Consider the following 22,168-nt stretch of genomic DNA (forward strand, 5'->3'; position numbering starts at 1 on the left):
TCATGACAAAGGTTAACAGGGCCTGGAAATAATACCGTATGAATCTATTCCCCATGACAATAGCTGTTACAGAACTGAGAAATGTTACCAACTTAACTCCAAAGCTCTGTGATGGAAAAGGTTATCTCTGTCCTCCTATAACACACAGGTGGACTGATAATGAAAACCAGACAAAGTACCCAGTGTACTCCCATGCAAGCATTTGCATTCAAAACGCATCCTGTATGTGCTCATGTGTAAGCCAACACACTCAGACTGAAACAGCATTTCTCATCTGTAGAGCACTGGTATTAAGAGCAGGGTGTGCCTTAGCTGCTTTAACTTGGTATCTTGTGGGGAGATTTTCTTTTGCAGGAGGTCAAGGATTATCAAATTATTCTTCCTGTTTGAAAATCTACTTCCAAATCACAATAGCCTCCTTACAAAGGAAGAACATACTTTGAAATAAAAGCCAAATTAAGCAGTTAAACCAGGGATGGAGTAAGAGGAACATTAAGAGGAAGACAAACCCAAACCATAGGAGTAGATAAAATGCTAATAACACTGTAGGGACATTTACAGAGAAAAATGATAAAGTGGAATGGCCCTTGTCATGCAGCCATGCTGTAGGTACCTGTCCTGCCGGTGTTTGGTGGCCAGAGCCCTGTGGAGTTCCTCAATGACTCTGCTGGGAGGTAAAGGTGGGTGGATGGCAGCCAGGTGAGGGGAACCGGTGGGTGTTGTTACCTGTCCTCTGACATGGGGCTCTGAACTTTTCTGGCCAGAGGGATGGAAGAGGGCAGCTTGTCCTGAGATTTGGGAGGAACCAACAATAACATAATTCTGCAGGATGGTGGAAGGAGGAGATTTCATGGCTGGGTCATCAACTTCACTTCCTGCTGTCAAAACACGAGAGGGTAAGAGGTTGTGCAATTCTTACTGTTTGCAGACAGAATCTGCACTGAAATTAATTTGTTATTGCTAGGAGGTAACTGGTTACTCTGAGTTACTCTCTGAATTCAAAAGGCTCATACTACACAGAGATCTTTGATCTAGAAAAGCAGATGCCTCACTCGTTTCTCCTCTTTCCCACAGTATCAGATGCTCCTTTTCCACAGTTCACCATTCTTGATTTCCACTACTCCTCCTCCTAACCTGTAATGGCTTGTACTGTGGTGACTTTCCAATCTATCACTTTCTCTGCTGGACTGTGCCAGACTGTGTTAAAATTTATTTACTGTGGTTTTCAGTCAGGACAAAATGTACCAGTATCTGTTATCTGCTCCTCTGTGATTGCTGCATAGCCTAGACCTCTGTCTTTCATATGCCAGCTGTGGAAATGCCAAAATCATTCTAATATGAGGATAATATTTGTATAACAAAATTTGCCAAGAGATGTGGTATTGGACACTAAGAAGAGAAAAAAGTGAGGCAATCTAATATATTTTAATGCCCAGATTCAGATACTTTTTATACCATGTAAGCATTTTATTGGAAATTAGACTTTGATATAGAAATTTTTCTATCACCTCAGTTCAAAACACAGTGGGTATTTCCCTGGTTGTAAATTTCGTAGTTTCACACTTTTAAAATAACTGAACATCTGGTCTGAAAAATATGCTGATTAGTTTTTCTGCTCCACAGTTCTCTTCCCTTTTCCCTTGTATCTCCATCCCAAGCCTCTGGCATATGGCATTGTTTACTCCAATAGCTCAGTCTGAGTGTAAAAAGGCAATCCAAGTTCTTCATACAGAGTATTTCTTTTCTCCTGTTGCCACCTAGTGTTTTACAAAGGCATTGGAACTGAACCGGCTTGCACAGCTTTTGCACTAACTTGTTTTCACAGACCCCTTTTACCTTTTTCACTTACTTTTGAGATAAATTCTTCAGCTCACAGCAGAGGAAAACTGCTCAGGCCAGGATTATACTAAAATAACCCCGTAAAAAGGACTTGGTTCCAATTAGAAGAGTAACTTACTAGAAAACTGGGGAGGACAAAAGTAGGTTTGAATATTAGCTTCAGTTATTAAATATTTCCTCTCAGAACCAGCATCCTGCATAATGGTTTGCAACTAGATGCCTTTTCTTAAGTTCACTGCTGGAAATTTGCAACAATTCCATAGGGGTAATGCTGCAAAAAGAGCTGGGTGTCTCAAAGTTCAAGGGCAGAATTACTGAGGACAACAGCAAAAGCACAAGTAGGAAGGAGAACTCCTGTACCTGAAACCACAACCACACATCAAAAATTTGAAACTGACCACACTAAACCTGGCTTTCTTTTCACATTTGTGGGGTGAGTAGAAGGGAATCTTTCAATAAGGAGTTATATTCACATTGCAGTCTTCTCTCTTATTCAAAGAAAGGTCTAACTTATTTTTTTCATTTTTGAAATGCATCTTTCCACATTTCCCTCCTGTCAACCCAGAACTCTAACCAATGGCCAGAGCTTCATACACCTTTCTATGCAGCCAGAATTCAGCCATTAAACTTGTCCAAATGCTGCACTGTTTAAAATCTGAACATGTCTGAAAGGACAGGGGCATTTCTTCAGTTGTTTAGGTGTCCAGTGTCTTGGCAATGAGACACCTTCCCACCCCAGAGCTCCTCCTGTGCTCCTCCTCAGGATGGTTGCTGCCACCAGCAGAGATCTAACAACCCTTGTTAAGCAAAGTTGGTTTTCAGTACTCAAGGGGATCTTCAGTGTAAGCTACTGCACAGAGGTACAGAGGAAATTTATGATCAGTCAATGCCTATTGAGTCATAACCTGAGGGGATAAAAACCCCACCTCTTAAGTCACTTTATACACATTGAGAGAGGGTGTCCATGTTTTCTCAGAGCAAGAACCCTAGGTTCTGCTCAGCCCTAATGCAGGGAGGGAGGAGACTTTGTTTTCTTTATACCTGCTTTATACCTGTTTCTGGAACAGGTCAAGGACCAATTTTGTCCTCCCTGCAGCTTGGACCAATATCTAGAGTTGAGAGTTGCCTTAGGTCACACTTTATTTGTCCTAATGACATCTGTTCAGTGAATAATCTTGCAAAGTGATATCTTGGCACTTTGCCCTGCTCTTCCTCTCTTTGTGATTAATTGGTGCTTGGCTTATTTCTTAGTCCTCTGCTAACAAGACCTTTGAGATTGTCAAAGAGGGAAAAAGTAAACACAAAAGAGCTTTTCAACCTCTCTGTCTTCCTTTTCCTTTTCTTTCGTAATTGTTCTTCTTTTCTCTCTCCCCATACAGCTGTATTACCTTTCACTGATTCACAGTATTTGTTCAGTCGTAACTGCTTCCACATCCACACAAAGATAAACAAATGTATAATCACTGTTGGAAAAGGATCTATAGGTATTGGACTCACTGAGAAAACTAAGAGTTGTTCTTTGTGGAAAATTTAGATGAGAATGAAACATCAAAACTCAGAATATCTTGGATGTTAGAGAAAATACTTCCATTAGGAAGCAAAATATCTGGACTCAAAATGCTGTGAGGTGCTTGGTGGACCTGTAATGTCATTGCCCTCTATGGGTCAGGTTTTCCAAGTATCCTACATTTCATGCAGAGCTTGGCCTTCTCATCAGTTGAGCAAAGTCAAAGGGGTGTCCTGATTGTTCCTGTTCCCATTGCAAGGTGGAAGGGGCAGGCTTGAGACTGATTCATAGCAGAGAATGTTGAAGCAAACAGAAGTTCCCAAGAAGGTCTGTGATACCATTTAAGCTCTCACTTAAACTCTTTCAGCTTTTAAGCATGGACAAAATATGGATATTTTTCATGGGAAATACATACTTGTGATTTTCCTCAAAAAGACAGGAAAACTTCATTTTTTATGATCCTTAGTGGTTGGATTACAATGCCTCTCTGATACTGTGTTTCCTGGTGACTCTGAAACCCCCATTTTTTGTGTCAGTAGATGAGTGTGGATGTAAATCAGAGTTGAGATAATTGCTGTCATTTCAAAATCTAAATATCCAATGGGTCTGACATTACATGTCAGGACTTGATTCTTACTTGCAATAAGCCCCTTTTAACTGATTTTGCCATATGTAGGAGCCCTAAAATTGGAACAAAGTAAGATCATATTCTCTTTAACACATTTTCTGCCATGCCAGAATGTTGGAAAATGTAACAACATTGGCAATACCTTAGAAAACCAGGCCAAAGGAATTGCTCTTGAAACATTCAATGAAATCTGGCATAGAGAGTTGCTTTGTGGGAGCCAGGTGTATCAGTTCTGTGTGTTCTGTGTAATTAGAACAGATTTCATAGCTCTACTTTAGACCTACCATGGAGAGCAAACCCTTCAGAGAGAAACATCTACAGAGCCTATTGACATAAACTTCATTTTAGGCTGTTATTGCTGTTACCCAGCAGAGTCTAGTTAACAAACATTGAAATCTTTGTGTTTTATGACATATTGATGTGAGCATCTGATTCAGCAGATGTTTGCAGTTGGTTTGATTTGTTTTACATGTGTTTAGTGCAAGACTCGCAACAAATAATTCCCTGAGAGATTCAGAAAAATCTGTGAAGTACAAAGATCAGTGCATTGTTATCAGGCAACCAGACTGCTCAGTTCAGGAAAATCATTAGCATTCTGCTCAGCCAGAAGAACTAGCCTGATTGACAGCAGCTGGTGACAATAGGCTTTAAAAAGGGTGGAAAAAAGAGGGAAAAGAAAGGAAGGAAGGAAATATTACATACTGTGCTGTGTAGGTCAACAACACATAAGGGATAGGAAGGTTCTTACTGACCAGTAATGACTGACCTGTTACACTTTTTGGGATTTTGGAGATTGCCTTAGGTGGTGGAGCTGGGAGCAGTGGAGGGCTGGGAAGCTGTGCTGGGTTTCTTTCTGTCATTTTCTGGGGGGAATCTGTGGATTCAGATACAAATAAGGCTTGTGGACTGTCTTCAGATGCTGGCAGGCTGGCATCTTCTGATTCTTCTGTGAGTGCTGAAGGTTTCTTGGCTAGTAGGAAGATGAGCAAAATTAATGGAACATGCAGTTAATAATAATGATAGGCAAGGGGACAGTGCCAGGAACATTCAGAAAAACAGAACACATGGCACACAGTTAGCATTTCTTTTCCATAGCAAAAATAATTATTGTGTGATATAGCCAGCCAGCCAAGGCAGGTAAAGAAAAAAAATCTATGAGAATATTAAAGAAAAGTTAATTTTAACAATCCTGAGAAAACTGCTGAGATTCTGTTACATCCCTAGAGCCCTTATTTTGAAATTATTTTTTTTATTAAAGACTACAGCAAAGCAAAGTGACTTTTGAGAACTGCAGTGAATGTTCTTACAATACACAGTTGCAGTGTTAGCAAGTACTTGTCTGTGCTAGGAACACAGAGCCAAAGTGAAAGAGCATCAAACCAGCAGCAATATTACATGGAAGCTGACTTTCCAATTGTTTGTTGTAAACATATATTTTCACAATTTAATTTTTATCTTACTTATACATTATATCAACTTGCATCCTAACCCTTCTCTTACTGCAGCTGACTCCAGAACTGTTGAGTCTTTCTTGAGGTTAAAGAAAAGCCTGCCAGAAAACATTATTTGCCAGTGGATCTCAGCAGTTCTTGTGGAACTGAGAAGAGCTGAAGTGCTTTAGAAAACTTCTGTCACCAAAGCCTTGATTTGAGATGATGAAGCAGTGATCGTTTCAGGATTATCTCCTGAAAGATGGCAAAAGCACTTGGCTCTTAAAGTTAGTGCAGGCTGAATCACTGAGCAGTTCATATGGACCTGGCTGGGATGAGGGCATGGGAAGAGATCCAGAAAGGCAAGAAGCTGAGGCAGGACACAGAAGGAATTTCAGAAGTCCAAAACTAACATCCTGGAATCCTGCTTAGGTATTGGCTGCCCATGGCAGTGCTTAAACTCACCCAGTGCAAATCTCACTCCTTTTGGTGTTCTGGACTGTCCAAAGTACCTTTCCCTCCAAACCATTCTAGAGCATCTCCTAAAAACTCAGAGCAGTGGGTATCTACAGCTCCCACATCACAAGTTTTTATTGGCTCAGTTTTGTCTCTTGTTTGGAATACAAACTCCCTGTATTAATGAACATTCAGCATCCTCATTCAGAGTGCATGGGGAGGCAGCAGAGCACTTAGGCAGTTGGAAACAATAACATTGGCAAGATAATAGCATTTTATTTGTTGACAAACAGATTAATGAGTATGGCTAGAAGAGGAGGAATGAGTGTTTATCATGCAAAAAAAGACAGGAAAGTAGAATAAATATCCATTGTTAACAGAAATTATTGTGAAATTTGTCTTGATAGGAAAGCTGCTGGATGTGATAGTTGCCTGAATTATAGAAGGAATTAATTTTCCTTTAAATATACTTCTAGGGAAATGCTTTGTTTCAGGCTGACATCACTTTGCATTTCGGGGCCTACTGCATAGAAGGCAAAATGTGAAATAGAGGAAGAGAAAATGTCACTGATGGGTTACAGTACAGGAAGATCAAGAGCTCTAGTAGATGTTAGTAGCTTGATAGGAAAATTAGTCAGATTTTAATGCATTCCCCTGAGTAGAGTGATACTTTCTTCTGGCAGTAACTTCAGTGGAATTGGTAGAGTTTCCTGTGACATGAAGTGCTGGTTTGGTATGGATGCAGAGGAGCAGCCATAGTGGGACCTTTCCTTTCAAGAAGGTAGATCTGAAACACACTTGGCCTCAGTCAAACAGATCTTTTTGTTTCTGAACTCCATCCTGTTCTGAGAGTGACATCGCAAAAGTCACCTGGCATAATGCACTGTTGTCTAAAGAATGTTCATTTTACATCCCCTACAAAGAACACTTTTTTTCAGTGGTTGTTTCTGTTTCAACAGAGCACGTTCAACTGGGTTTGAAGGCAGACCTGAGTCTTGAGTACAAAACATATTAACAGATTTCATACAGCAGAGTGAATATTATCCTCCTGAAAATTCTCAAAGTGCTCAGCACCAGACTCCCTGCCAGAGTAGCTAATTATTCATGGAGAGCCACTTGTCAAAATGCCATCTCACTGCTATGTAGAAATCCTCCTCTTGGGACTGCCCTCAAGCCCACTGGCTAGGCTAGGTGGGGAAAACTGCCCTCTTTCTGCCTAGGCTGTTCTTTTTCTGTGTATTAACTAAACATGAAGTCTAAAAATATTTCCTGGCCTATACTCCACATCCTCTGGATGCACTTCAACATATTGGCTGTAAAGCATACAGATTCTTTTTGTTTCTATCTAGTCAAATATTCATATGAACCTATGGAAAGATCCCTACCGTACTGGTCCTGGATTGGGCCCAAGAACTCATTGTTATGATAAATTCACCATTAAAATAATCTTAGGAATGCACAGTTTTGAAGAGTTTTCCTACCCAAAGGATTCCTTAAGCTGGAGTCACTAGAGACAGGAACACTGGCATGCACAGATGGGGATAAATTTGTACTGGAAGCCTAGATCAACAATGATTACTTTAAACACTAGAGGCCACTGCTGAAGGAGGTAGGAAGATTTCCAACGAGTAGGAGTGGAGTCTTGCAGACCAGGGAGACAGGAGAGGGTAAACCCACAGCTATTTTTTTGCACTTGGAAAAACAGCACCTCAAAGAATGGAGATGAAATACAGAAGAGAGAAAAGGTTGTCAGGAAGACAATAAAAGGATTAGAGAAAGAGACGGAAGAAGTTGGGGTGACTTTGAAAGCCTCAATATCCAATTTCAAATGCAGTGTGAGGTAAACTTCAAATCATTTGACTAGGTTTTGCAGAGCCATAAGGTTAAATACATGATACATTACTGTTGCCATTTATCCAGAAGAGCCTGTCACACTAGTAGGAACTAGAAGTTCAGAGGAAAATTTCCTTAGTGATACATAATGAAACTCTTTAGAGAAGAGTATTGCTAATAACAGCAATGCCTGAAGGATTCTTGTCAAGATCTTGATCTGGTTGTTCTATGAATGAGGAGATGAATGAGTTTTGCCTCAATTAACTTTTAGCATGATTCAAAAGCAAACGCAGCTGTAAAGGGTAGATTTTGGAGAAAGGAAAACAATATTAAGGACATGTATTAATAAGAGCTGTCTGTGTCCAACTCTGTTTTTTCTCTCTTTTAAGAGACAAAAAGAGAAATAGGAAAAATCTTTATAAGTCCACATATTGTGCTTTGGGATATTTCTTGATGAAAAAACTCATGTGGCTGAAATTAAGGTGGTGATGGAAAGCTGTTGCTAAGCTTACAAAAAAATCCTTGTGATGAGCAAACGTGATGAAATACTTCTGGGGAGACAGAAGTTTCTGTTGTCAGAGCAATCAAAAGCACAGTGGAGATAGAAATGGGCCAGAAAAGCAATATTAAGTAAAAGTAAAACAGCCAAAGGGGCTTAAAATTGCTTGAGTCATGTGGATGGAAAGGACAGGATGAAAAGGAAGTGGGAAATGATAAAGAAAAGCAATGGAAGAGAGACTCCAATTCTTGAGAGACTGTTTTCCATCCTGAGCTGCTAAAGCAGGGTGAGGGCATAACCAGGCAGCATTGCTCAGCAAACTGCAGCAGGTTGGGGTGGGCTTGGTAGATCTCACCTGAGTGTGAACCCAGAGAAAGCAGGGCATGAGGGGGTGAGGTGAAGAACACAAGGCAAGCAGGACAGATGGAAAAGGTGAGAAGATGGACCAGAGGGCAGGAAGATCTGTAATCACCATGTGATGCTCCTCACAAACTAGGATAAAGCATTATCTCTGTAGGTTTGCATTTCTTGGTTGTCAGGAAGTGAATGGAAACAGTTCAGCTGCTGGGTTGTACCTGGCTGCCCTGGTCCCAAGGAACTGCTGTCATGGATGAGCTGTGCTGGAGCAGAATTGTGTGAAAGGAGGGAGCAGGGGTTCTCTCATCTGTGCTTCTGGTATTGAACTTCACTTGTATTTGCAGCATCTTGTAGACAGGGTGATGATATGGACAGTGTAGTCTTTTTAATGACATTGTTCTCCTGAGCCAGGACAAGCAATTTCAGGCTTGGCACAGAAGTTTAAGAAGTTATTGAAGAGAAGCTTGTTTCAGCTTCACAGGAGTCACTGCTGATATCAAAAGGGCACAATGCCAAGGCTGGGTCATCTCGTAATCCAACTAATCCCATTATGCAAAACTATGTGGTCCCTTAGCTTGGTAGCAGTCTCAAAAATCGCTGTTTTAATGTACTGATTGCTAACCAAATATGGGCTGAGATGAACAAGGTGCACTGACATATTTGTCTCATAAAGCAGCTTAGCAGAAAAATTTTTTTAACATTTTATAGTTTAGGTTTTTTAATAATAAATTGTACCCAATACCTGCATCTTCTTTCAACTCATCCAAATGCAGCTCCTCACCAAGCGATGTCACATTTGTTGTGGCTGCTATGACACTCTCTTGCTGAACCTCTTCTGAGGCAAGTGCCTGGCACACAGGAGCTGGAGGGTCACTCTGTGCTGCTCTTGTGGCATCATCACCAGTGCAGGCTTTCCCTTCGGTATCTGAAACAGCAAATCATTTAATCTTAACTACACCATGAGCAATGAAAGCTGAAACTCCCCTCTATCCTCTTTGGAACAGTCAGTCTCAAAGCTCCTAGTGCTCAGGGCACTGAGATTTGTCTTAGAGCAGCACCTGATTTCTAACACTGCTGAGCATCGGTAATGCAGAACTTGTGGAGCCCCGCTCAGGTGGATACTGGTTTACACCCAGTTTTCTTACTGGGCCACCTTTTCCTGTGGACATCCAACCACCTGGACAAATGGCCAGTGAGCATCTAGGGGAAGGCCACTGTACTCTGTTAGCACCTGCAATGTGGGAGGTGAGAACAAGCTTGAGAAAGCAGAGGTCTCTGGGAGAAGGCAATTCCTTACAGGAGCAGAACTCTTGGTGCAGCACGTGCACAGGTTGGTTTGATGCCTCTGAGTTGTGTCAGGTTCCATGGAGAACATCCTGACATCCAACAGCCCCAGCAGTAATGCCACAACCTTACTGAAGACAAGGCTGCTAATATTCCCTACCAAGCTGTAGGTTTTGAGGATAGTTTTAGTTACTCAGCTTTGAAAAGCGTGTCCTCTGTGATTGAGCTGATCAGAAATTCAAATCCATCTTCATGCAGACCTAGAAACTGCTCCCATTGCTTACTCTGAAAGATTTTTGTGCCAGTGATCCCTGCAGCTGCATGCGTCTTGATGACTGAAGCTTTTTTAGTATTCTCCTATTCAGGCAGGAGTCCTCAGAATACAAAGTATCCCTTTACTTCATGACTCACAGAATTTACCAGATCTACATCACTGTTGCAAACCTAAGTAATTTTTTCCCTCTCTAGCCAGGCTCCATGCTGATGGACATGTTTGCTGTCCACCCCTGACCTCCTAAGTTGTATTTTTCAACCCTGGACACTCCTTTCTGGAAGCTATGTTTTCTTGCAATGATAGCATGACAAGTTTCTTTAGCATTGATTTAAATTAGCTGGCATTCACAGCTACTACTATTTTTAATACTACTTGGATAATCTGCAGAGTATTTTATTGTCCTTTTGATTAAGGGTATCAGATATTGGCCCAGAGATGCTGCAGAAGGGATGCAGTATTTTTGTACGCTGAGCTCACTCAGTCTGTCTCATAATCACGTTTGGTGAAAAGTTACTGTTCTTAAAATAGCCCCTGCAGTAGCACAGTTGCTATGATACAGGGAAGGGGCGGGGGAAAAAGTTCATTGCCTATATTTCAGCTCATTGTGAAGGCAGCCTCTACATAATCATTGGTGTATTAACAGCTGCCTGCACTGTTTGACAGACAGCCCTTATCTCTCACTCCTGTAAGTACAGCTAAATCTGATCAGGTTTGAGCTCACAATGGGGAGAAATATCAGGGGAAGCTCAGGGAAGCTCCCTAAAGGTTTTCAAGGTAACTCTTCTCACATCCTTTGGAAAGGAAAGCTGCTGACAGCTGTGCCACAACGAAGCTGGAGTCAGAGACATGAGTGAGTTCCCTCAGATCCCACCTGATGGGAAGTGTAATGACAAGTGAAGTAATGACAAGAAGCCAAACCTGTGAAGAATTTCTGTTGAGGTGTTTCTGAGATTTACAACAGTGGTATTCCTGGGCAGAAATGATCAGCTCATGCTTAGATCAGACTGGGTGTGCTGCTTCAATTGACAGCGAGTCCTAATGCCAAATTTTCGAGATAGTCCAGGAACAGGAGAAAGCACGGATTTTAGATACCCTAGTCAGGAAAACTGCAGGGCTTCTTCAGTATTGCAAAGTACTGAGAAGTAGAGCTGTAATTTGCTTGGGAATGAATCCCACTGTATGCCAGACACTGCACCCTGTAACCTCTTTCAGGGTGCAAGTTGTTTCCCTGGAGTGAAGCTGTGTTTGCCCTGCATGGGCAGAGCTGGAGATGGGAAGACAGAAGGGGCCCAGACTGTGCAATTCTGGGCAGTGTGTCTGGGCTACTGGATTTTGGGGTTGTGTAAGGGAAAGGGTGACATAACCTGTTCGGATGACTCATCAGCAAAGCAAGGACAGTGCTGTTCCACCCGGGGCTGCTCACAGATTGATGCAGATTCTGCGCTACCTCTGAGCCAAGGAGCTGAGTTCAAAATGCTGCTGCCAGACCTTGTGCTATGAAACTGGAGTATGACACAGCTATTGTAAATGCATGGAGCAGACCTGGAGATTTCTCAGACTATAGCTTCCTTCCAGTATGGGCTATTTATGAAAGTGAGCAGGAATCAGGTTTCTAGAAGTGGAGTAGAGCCTGATGAAATAGGGGGATTTTAGGATTGACTGTACTCTTTTAGCACAGTATTGCTGCTTTAACAGTTGCAACCAGCTGCATAAGCAAGGACTTAGCCTTGAATCTGCTGCCACTTCAGCTCAGTCCAAGTAGGGCACTAATCTTTTACTGAAAATTATTTGGGTCAATTTTTTATTCCAGTTAATAAGCTACTTCTCCTAATATAATAAAATAACCCTGGAGATTCACAGCACTCTGCAAAGAAAAGTAACTTACAGGGAGCTGCAATGTCCTTCAGCTGACTGTTAGCCATTCTTCCCTATCTGGGCAGCAGTGGGAATGAAAGATTTTTGTATGTTTGTCAGAGCTCTGTGCAACTTAATTGCAGACAGGTAAGCAGTCTGTCTGCAGCTGCCTTTTTGAAAGCACAGCTGTCATCGCTTCTCACAGGACTATATGTATTTCTTCAAGCTATTTTAATTTTGTTAACATAGTCTTGTGACTTAGCATCATCTGTTTTCCTCCCAGACAGTTCTTTATGAATGTGAGAGGTTTATTGATTCATTATTATTATTATTACCTTTTAATGTGCTCTAAAGAAGTTTTATTGTGCTGTGGTTTGGCTAAGGGGGAACTTCCATTCTGCTAGCAGAAGTGAGGTGAATTTTTTTAACACATAGTGCTAATGGGGCAACTAATTATCTATAACTGAGACACACAAAGAGTTTGATGGGCAGAATTAAAAATTAGCTTTCTAAAAGCTTTGGGTTTTTAATACACTGATGGTTTGATAGATTTATTTTTTAACATAAAACTTGTACTAAAATATATCAAATAAAATAATATTAAATAGCTCTACTGCAGTGGGGAAAAAAAAAAAAAGAGCTACTTAAATTGCTCAATTTCTGACTCTTCAGTTGCTCAGTTAGACTCCAGAATAGCCCCACTGAGTATTGTCCCACAGACTATTTATAGGCATGGCATTTGTTTTATACAAAGAAACTTAATTATTAGTTTCAAAGAACATAATTTCCATCTATCAGATTGGTCAAACTCAAAAGGCCAATCTTTCTTCATGACAGTTCTTTCTGCTATAGAGTTTTCAAAGACGGATTTATTTTTTTTAATCTCTGTTAAGGTGGAAATGGCAATTGGGATGGGATGTTGTCCATAATATCTGGAGCTCACTTGATCTTGCACTAGATCTCTGTCTCCCTTGAACATCTGTCAAGTCTTTGGAGCAGCAGGGATATCCAGAACCACAGTCCTTTGTGTATGTTTCTGACACTTATCATCTTTCATTCAATGACTTCTGCTGAACCTGGTTTGTACTCAGGAAAGCTTCAGAATGACAGCACCAAATGTTTCACTTTTCCTTGTGTATGAAAACCAGGCAGAATGGTAATATGCTTTGTCACAAACTTAGTTGATCAGAGAGGCGTCAGATTAGTATCATTTTATGAGATTTGGAGTCATGGGTTGTACATGTGGGCTGGATGCATCTGCATGTTTAAGTTTATATTTATAGCAGCTCTAGCTGATTTTCTTGGCAGTAGGGTTTAGCTAGGTTTAGAGCAATTGCATAAAATACATGTACCAGCCTGTATTGCACCATCTATAGATCAGGAGAAGATGGAGTTGCATTCAGGATGGTAAAACATCAAAAATTAAACTCCATGGATTGATTGCAGCAGGGAGAAATCTGGAGACAGACATGCTTAATTCAGATACTGAGTTTTCCTCTCTGCTTGGATTTAAAGTTTTCTTTTTGATTAATTTGATTGTTAGGTTTTGTCTTTCACCATTATATCTTTCCTAGTGTCCTGAAAAAGAATCTGATAAAAAAAAAATAAAGACTTCTTATTTATTTACCTTGTTCCATCATCTCCAGAAGGCCTTTCTTAATGAGTTCATCCCGACCTTGTCGGGCTGTCATCTTCTTCTCCAGCACTGCACAGAGTAGTAGCAAAACAGCACCCATTAACAACACAGTATTCATGTAATGGAATAAGAAAGATGCAACCTGGATATTCCCTCCAGTATCAACTTCTGCATGCTTGGAAGGTATTGCAAGGATTTATGTTTTTTTAGGGAGCATGGACCGTTAAGCCTGTTTGTGCCTTTTCCTTTTTCAGAACAGCTGTAAAATCTGCCACTTGTAGAGAAGAGACTCATGATCTAACCTACGCTCAGATCACACTGAGTGCAGAGTAACAGGGACATGAGAGCATTCTTGCTGTTTAATACAGCACATTGGAGCTGCCTGAGGAAGCTCCCGTCCTTTACAGTGACACTCCAGAGGATGTTGGGGCAAGTGAGGGGAATTACACCAGCCTATCTTAGGAAGAGAGAAGTGAGTTTGTCTCCTTACTGATCTCCTGGGACATCCCTGGTGACTGGCAAGAGCATGCAGTGCTGTGTGCTGGGCTCCTTCACCACAGAGACAGCTGCTTGAGGGAGGCATTTTACATGCTGTAGCTCCCTCCTGTCACTTTTCATAATGTTACTGTGACCTATATGATCTTCACCCCAAATAAAAGGGGTGATGATACTTGGGGCCATAAATGGAGCCTATTTTGGAGAAGGGACAGCCCATGAAAAGCTTTCTGTGTCGAGGCTTGTGCTTCACTCTCGTATTTTGACCTCATCTTTTACATTTACTGTATTATATTGGGAATCAGCCTTTATGGTGTCTTTCTAGCCTTACACATTAATCTGTAATTTGCTGAAATCTCTGTGTTAGGTTTACACGAGGTCACTGTGAAAATATTCATTTGGAAAATTTTGCCCAAGGTAAGATTTGCTCTGTGTAGCATCACTCTCTCCTTCTCATCCTACCTGCAGATGTCTGCTTTAGCTTCTCATTTTTCTTTTTCCGCCACTTCCATGGTTTGAAGATCCTGCCCAGTGTTGCCAGTTTGCTGTTCCTCCTCACTGGTGGAGTTCGAATCCCTGAGACCAAGTAGTCAGAACGCATTGCAGGGGACTGCTCCATCTCATCTGAAAGGGGAAAGGGATAGGAAAGCCAGCTTTTAGACAAAGTGCTTCAGCACAGACTTGAAACTGGGAGGCAAGTGAAGGCAAACAAGCAGCCAACCCAGCCACTCAGATAAGCAGCACAGGACTTCGAAGAAAGTCTCTTAAAAGTCTCTTAATTGCTGGAGCCAGCAGCCAGGCTGAGGCATACCAGCCAGAGGCTTTCATCCTCACTGTGCCAGCCTGGTGCTTCCTACCACCTGCTCTCCTGACTCTGCTCTTCCACTGTACCTGTCTGGATGCCAAATATTTCAGTATCCCCACTGCTACTGTCCCTTCTGGATTAATCAGGACTCTAACACCCATAGAGAGGAAGATGAACTAAATTTGTACAGCCTACAATTTATACCATTGCTTTCCTGCCTTTGTCTGGGCCTGGTACTCACCAAGGTAATGGTGTTCCTCTCCCTCCCAAGGGCTGTGTGTAACTGCATTAGAGCCTTCTGAAATGTGGAGAGCTGGAAGCTCCCAGTAGCTTTAATAGGAGTAGTAGGGATTTAACACACCCGTAAATCAGGACCATGTGGCCTCCAGTTATTCACGTAAATGTAACATTTATTTTAAAAAATTTAGAGCTTTATGGAAAGCTGAGAGGAAGTGCGAGAGAGGGGCTCAGGCCCCTTCTGAATTCCCAGCTTCCAGTTCTGTTCTCAGGCCACAGGATATTGCTGCCTTTTAAATGAACTCTTTTCACATAAGCTAACACAGAACACACTGACTGGTGTGAGCTAATGCAAATCTTTTATGCAAGAATAGTGTGTTTGTAAGTGCTACATGAGTAAAATTTCAGAACTATTGTGCAAATTTATTGAAGAAGCTAAAGGGAAAATTCTTTCCCTTTTGTCCAGCCAAGCCACAGGAATTCAGTGATAATGCTTCAGCTAGAAAAGCAATTTAGATGTTTTAATATTTTGTCTTGAAAATACAATGCAAGTTTTGCTTATAGAAGAGTCTTGCATTGAACAGTACATACTGACTATTCACAGCCTGGTGCTAGCCTGTACCAGGAAAGAAAGCAGCACAGTTCCATAAATGGGTTTATTGATGTCCTAACTGAGATTTGTATTTGAGCACCAATACAGCAATTGCTAAAAAAGAAGGTGCCATCAGTCATCAGACATGATACATAAATAAAAACTGAATGACAGTTTGTGTTTTTTCAACAATCGGTTATGATTTAAATGAGCAACGGTGGAGTTATGAACATATGTATATTTCAAAGTAATTTCTCTCTGGAACAACAACATTTATCATAAATTGCTTTATGACTGCAAGATAAAAACCATAGAGCATCTTCTAGGCTTTGTTTTTAAGTTAACAGGGAGAAAATGCTTAAATCCCAGCATGGAGGTGGGATTTCCGAGTAAACAGGAAACAATTTTTGGAAGGTTATTAAACACAGCAGGGGAATGAACACATCCCTCCTCTTCCATTTAATTTTGAAAATACTGGTAATAGAGATGAATCACTCAGTGGAGACAGACTAAAAACTTGGCCACATGAACTACCAGAGCAGAGAAAAGCTGTAACAATTCCCCCACCACCATCCCCATTGTGTGTGCCCAGTTAATTTCTCTCGGTACTAAATTTAGAGTGTCTTTTGACTCATTCCACAGAGTTATCTTGTGCTTTAATTTAGAAGAGATTTAAAATGTATGTAAAATTACATTTTTGCCTTTGAAAGAATAGTGTCTGCTCAAGGTGATATTTATCATTTGCAGTTTGGGAGCCAGTATTGTTGAGAGCACAAAGTAGCAAGCAGCTTAGCACAGGAGGAGGGCAGTAGCCTACAGACCACATCTGGAGTGCCAAGATATCATGCTCCTTTCCCTGCTGTGTATTAAAAAATGAGAAGTATCACAGCTTTGAAGAAGTAGAGCTACTCTTCATTACAGACATGGCAGTGACAATGGAAAATGACATAGTAGATCTGCCACTAATTTGCTATTATGATTACTTTAAAGCTGTAATAGAAGCCTCAGAAAATAGCACGTGGCCATTTCTTGTGATATCTCTCAAGTGCAAATGGAAATGTTCACAAAATTAGCTCCTCTCAGAAGAGCTGTAGATCAGACTGTAAATCAGGCTCTTGTCCCTTGAAGCTACAGTGGCATAGGACACCCTCAGTTCAGCCCCCCCTGCTCATTGCTGTGAGAATGCACTGCTGCTCAGACACTTCCTACCATTCCAGGAATTTCTCAAGCATGGAAGTGAAGATGAAACAAGAAGCTGATTTAAAGCAGTAGCTTGGCAAGTTTACTGATCCTACTGCATTTCATTCAGGATTTAGGTGTCTGCAAAGTGGTTTAGGCATCATCCACATGTTTTGCTTAACACTGGTAGTGTGAGATCATTTTAGCTTTTTTGCCAGATAGCAAGGTATGTAGACAGAACCAGGAAGTCATTCAAACCCAAACCTGTCTGTTTCTGGCAATGGTTGTTATTCCAGATTTTTCCCTAAGAAAAAGAAGGGGGATATTTTGCAAAGGCACTAAGAATTATCTAAGTGCCCTGTAGTGATCAGTGCTTCAGCCCTGTCAGATCACCTTCTGACCTCCAGGCTGTGGAAATGTAAGGATTTTATGCATTAGACTTTGGTTAGACTTTGGATGACATACAGATAGAAATGAAATGTCAAAGAAGGTATAGTAGCTAAAACAAATGTTCCAGTGAAGGTTTTTGTGGGCTTTTAAACTTTAATAATGCTTCTCATTTGGTACAGACAGGTGTTAAGCAAATGGTTTTATCACCTGGTACATCCTCACCATATGCATCTCCTAGACTGTGGATTTGGAGATGGACACAAATAGAAGTAGATAGAAACACAGTGAGACAGCTGTCCTGGATTCATAAATAACAAGGAAATGGTCTCGCTGGCAATAAGAATCACAAGAAAGCCCTTGGAGCTCCTCATTTCCAGTCAGTTCATTTTTTCTTGGTTGTGGGTTGGCTGCTTGGAAAATAAGAAGTTGACAGCACAAAAAGAGGTTCCCACGTACAGCAATGAATACTGAAGGAGAAGGAGTGCCAAAATATCAGCCAGTTCCTGCAGCCAACAAGCTGCCAAGGCTTGCCAACCCTCCAACCACTCTGTGAAATATTCAGCACATTTTTTTAACCTGCAGTCAATATTTTAATTATTTTAACCATTCTGTGGAATAATGTGGTTATTTCTCCCAGAGCCTGATAGCCTGGGGCCAGGCCATGCAATTACATAGCAAGTTATAAACAGCTAAGAGCCAAATTAAGACTCTCCAAATCAACAGGGAGAAATGAGCAACACCTTAACGAGCTGTGTGATGTAGAAGGGTGAGGTACAGGCGTTACAGAGGGTCAAGCACAAGTTTAACCCACAGCTCAGCAGTCTAACCCTACCCAACACAGGGAGAGCAGGCTCAGCCTGGCCATCACTGCTGAGAGAGAACAATTGGTCCCAAACTGTTCCCACAAGGAGACAATTGTCAGCCCTGTGGGGCCAGAGGATTCTGCTCTGGCTGAAGTTTGTTGGCTGTTTAAATCAAAATTACTTTCAAGTCCCTGCTGTACCCTACAGAGGCAAAGGCTTCGGAGCTGGAGCTTCTCATCCAAAATAAATACCTCATATATCACGAAGTTGTCATCTGCTCTGTGTGTGTCAGAGGGGGGGAGGTGAATGTGGCTGTGCTGCTGCTGCTGGACAAGTGCTTCTTACAGTCCTAGCTGGGGAATCTCTAGAGCTCCTAAAAGTGGTCCAGAGAGTGAATGATTTGATGTCTGAGACATCCCAAATGAGATGAGGGGAGATGTTCTGACCTGATGGGTACTGCACTATGCTGCAAAAAAAGCCAGGCAACAGAGAAGGGAAAAAACCCAACCATAATATTCATTAAATTTGGCTGCAGGGTCTGACCCTTCAGAAAGTCTGAGTGCCTGCAGCTTCTGTTTACATGGGCAGCAGTTGTTGTGATCAGTGTTCCTGAAAAATGCCCTATCCCTTTCTTCTTGGAAATATTGCAGTGGCATAAATAGACTACTCATCGTGTTTGTCCCTTCTCTATAGGAATTTTGCATGGACTGTGAAGTTTTTCTTCATATAAAAGCTCTCCTACTTACAGATGGGAAGCCCTAACTCTGTCCCATTCAGTTTCCCACAGAAGTGGGGCAGGTTTGCTGGGAGTACTGTGAAGTTTTTGTCCTGGATGTGTGGTGGAAGAGTGCCCTATGCCTACACATCCAGCCCTCATTTGTACAGCAAATGGTTTTGGTGCTGACACAATCGTGTCTGAGTGATAACAGTGTTAGGAAATTGAACCTTGGGTTTGGTCGGTTGGGCCTTTTTGGGTTTTTTCATGATGAGCCAAAGAATCAGTAGCTTGATGCCTGGGTTGCTGATGACAGCACCCACAGGCTGCACACTGCAGGCTGCTGCATGAGAGTGGAGAACATCAGGAATGCAGAGCAGAGTTAGAGTGACCTTGCCATGGAGAGAGGCTGTAAGAGACATGGGATGCCCTCCTGTGAATACACAAATTGCTGCAAGAAGTTTATGGGAAGATGAAGGATGCTGAATTTTAATGCGATGGGAATTTTGGTAACTGAAATTCATGGTAATGGAAGTTGTGCATTGCTAAATCCTCTGTGTACACTGCTAGGAGAAGGACCACTAAAAAATCTGCAACCTGCAGGCAGTTTAAAAATAACACAGCAGACAGGAGCTGCAGGCAAATTTGTAAGGCAGGCGTGCTCTGTTTCCTGATGAATCAGTTTGTAATGCAGCTCTGCATGTTTTCCTCTTTATTGTCATTGCATCTGTCTTTGCAACTGGGATACGGAGTTTCGTCCATTCCAGAGGGTGGAGACAGTGAGTGGAATCAAAATGACCTTTTCAGCTTTTGGGATATAGGTGTATTTACCACTGCTAGCTGTCAGTGATACCTAGAATTAGTGTCTGCCTCTAAAAAGGCTGTTAAGGAAGATGTCACAGGGAGAGCTGAGCTTCTAGAGGGTTCCTGTCTACTGCTGGTCTGTCCCTAATAATGCCTAAAACCAGATGTTTGTGAGGTTATTAAAGACACAGCACTTCTCTACAAGAGGTGTTCTATTCAGAGGGCACTTTTTATCTAGTGAGAGAAACCAGTGGGGCAAAAAAGGCAGAAAGGCTGTAATGGTTTTAGGGTAAGGACTATCCTGAGCTTTGGGAAGGAGAATTAGCGGCAGGAACGAAGCCCTTTTTCCTTACTTCAGCATCCTTAAGGAGGACAGACTGATCACAATTATTGAATCTACAGGATAGAAGTAAATTGTTTGTGTCTAGAAGCCTTTGAACATGTCAGTCATTCTCCAGAGAAGCAGAATTCATACTGAAGAACTTTTATGCTGCACTAGTTAAATGTTTCCTGTGATGGAGCTCTTCCTTGTTCTAAAAATGTTTTCTGTCACCTGCATTTCTGCAGACATGCTCTCTTTCTCAACTCTTTTTGAAAGAAAACTGCAGTGGAATGTTCAAGTTTGAAGTTCCATTTCAGTTTTCTGAACATACAGTATTTTGATTTTTCCAATTTTGAATGACTGATAGAAATTAGAAATTAAAATTAGAAATGAGAAAAAAGCTTTTGATGAACCTGAAATTTATTTAGTTTTGAAGGACTGTATATCTGAAGATGTGAATATTTCAGTGCTGTTTAAGACTGATTTGGAGAAATTCACACAGAATCCTTTGCAAAGCAGAAAACCTAGTTCCTAACAGTTCAGTTACCTAGAAAAGGCAAGGTACCTGTGGTGCATTATTGAATGCAATCATAAGCTAATTTTGGATGCACAACTCCTGACATGACATAAATTATTGCTCTGACAAATTATATTTGTTACATGAGAAAAAATACTGAAACCACGTAGAGAAAATTACAGCATCAAGGTACAAATTCAGGCATTTACCTATCCAAATTTTTAGGTCAACAGTGTAGGTGAAAATGGCTTGGACTATTATCTCTCTGTTCTCAAAATTGTAATCCTTTATCTTCATGCTTTCCCACCTTGGATTTCACCTCATCCAGCAGTTTAATCTCATAAGAAAATGGATGGATAGTTGGCCAGATTCATTGATGTGGTAACTACATCATTCATCAAGTTACCTTGGGGTGGGGGGAGTCTGGCACAGTAAATTTGTGCAGACTTCAGGTTCATGGAGATACATGAAGGCAGGGTGAAAATACTAAGATAAATGGCAGAATGACAAAGGGGAGTAGAGTCCTTTATTAGCCCTGTACCCAAACCACCTCTGGGTTCTGCTTCTACTGAGTACAGGCTGTTCTTAGGCTGCATAACATTTTAGTTAGGTGGTATAAATCCTGATTAGGTTTTTATACTTCCCTGCATGAAAGTGTAAGTAACTGTGCTTTCCTTCCTACCTTTCACATGGTCTCCAGCCTGAGCTTTCATTTTCACTTCATACTCCAGCATTTGCCATGTGTCCTTGTTATAATTTCCAATGCTTTTTAGAAAGTCAAGCTATGATTTAATGTTTTTCTTTAATTGAAGGAGGAAAAAAAATAAAAGCCCAAAACTTAATTTGTGGGTGGTCGGAGGGGGCTGAGCTTGCCAGGGAAGTTTATTTCTACTCTGTCGTGCTGAGCCTCCCTTCAAAGTATTTGGATTTTAAGACCAGCTTTAGCTGAAATGAAGGGGTAAACATATTATCAAAGAAAAGAGACCAGAGAAGTGGCAACTCCGGCTAAATCTTTTAGACAAAAAAACACTTTATATGCCTGAGATTTGTAATTTCTTCCAGAAAATGTTTCTCCGGGAAGCTGACATACCACCTAACAGCATTACCACCATTTGAGCCAAGGTGCAAATAAATTAATCAGGAACTTTTCATGCTTTTGGATCATTGTGTCAAGTCCTAATAGCACTTCCTGTGATTTACAGTGCACAGTGTGACATTAGCAATCCATTAACAAAAGAAGTTTTTCAGTGTTTGCGTAAAGGAACACACAATGTGCTTTCCCTGGGCAAGGAAGAACTAAATTGCAGTAAGAAAATGAGACTAATGAAGAATTGCAGTATAATCACAGTTAATTCAGTTATCTGAGCCTGTACATGATCTTTTGAGAGGGGAAATCTGACATTTGCATGCACCTCACCCAGTGAGAGCTTGCTCAGGCAGCAGAGAGAGCAGCACCTCCCTGAGATTGATAAAAACTCTGTTCAAAGACAGTCAAATGAGCACCAGTTCTGTAGAGGGCCAAGAGCCAGTCAGTGCATCAAGCCTTGTCCACCCTGCATATGCAGAGGGAGTTTGTACTGTGTAAGGTAAAAACCCAGAACAGGGCAGTTTCCCCAAGCCCCAAGGAGAGATGCTGTTCCACAGGACACAGTGAGGCCAAGCCCAGAAGTACAGGAATGGTTTGGATTAGGCTTTCTATGCACTTGTAGTAG

General features: G+C 41.4%; 2 protein-coding genes across 7 annotated transcripts in view; both read right to left on the reverse strand.

Annotated features, from left to right (window-relative positions):
* TUBB1 (tubulin beta 1 class VI) overlaps positions 1–22,168 on the reverse strand; it is a 340,778-nt gene that overhangs the window by 127,122 nt on the left and 191,488 nt on the right. The window lies entirely within an intron of this gene.
* The window catches only part of PHACTR3 (phosphatase and actin regulator 3), a 93,637-nt gene that overhangs the window by 32,089 nt on the left and 39,380 nt on the right, over positions 1–22,168 (reverse strand). For 3 of the 5 annotated variants that reach the window (XM_071759461.1, XM_071759464.1, XM_071759465.1), the window contains exons 2-6: positions 14,555–14,716; positions 13,589–13,666; positions 9,292–9,474; positions 4,741–4,944; positions 614–878 (exon numbers count right to left, since the gene is read on the reverse strand). In XM_071759461.1, the coding sequence (XP_071615562.1) occupies positions 614–878; positions 4,741–4,944; positions 9,292–9,474; positions 13,589–13,666; positions 14,555–14,716 (892 nt within the window). The remainder of the gene's footprint in view (positions 1–613; positions 879–4,740; positions 4,945–9,291; positions 9,475–13,588; positions 13,667–14,554; positions 14,717–22,168) is intronic. The other 2 variants (XM_071759463.1, XM_071759462.1) reach the window with 2 other exon arrangements.

The sequence above is a fragment of the Heliangelus exortis genome, chromosome 16, assembly GCF_036169615.1.
Source record: "Heliangelus exortis chromosome 16, bHelExo1.hap1, whole genome shotgun sequence".
Lineage (NCBI taxonomy): Eukaryota > Metazoa > Chordata > Aves > Apodiformes > Trochilidae > Heliangelus > Heliangelus exortis.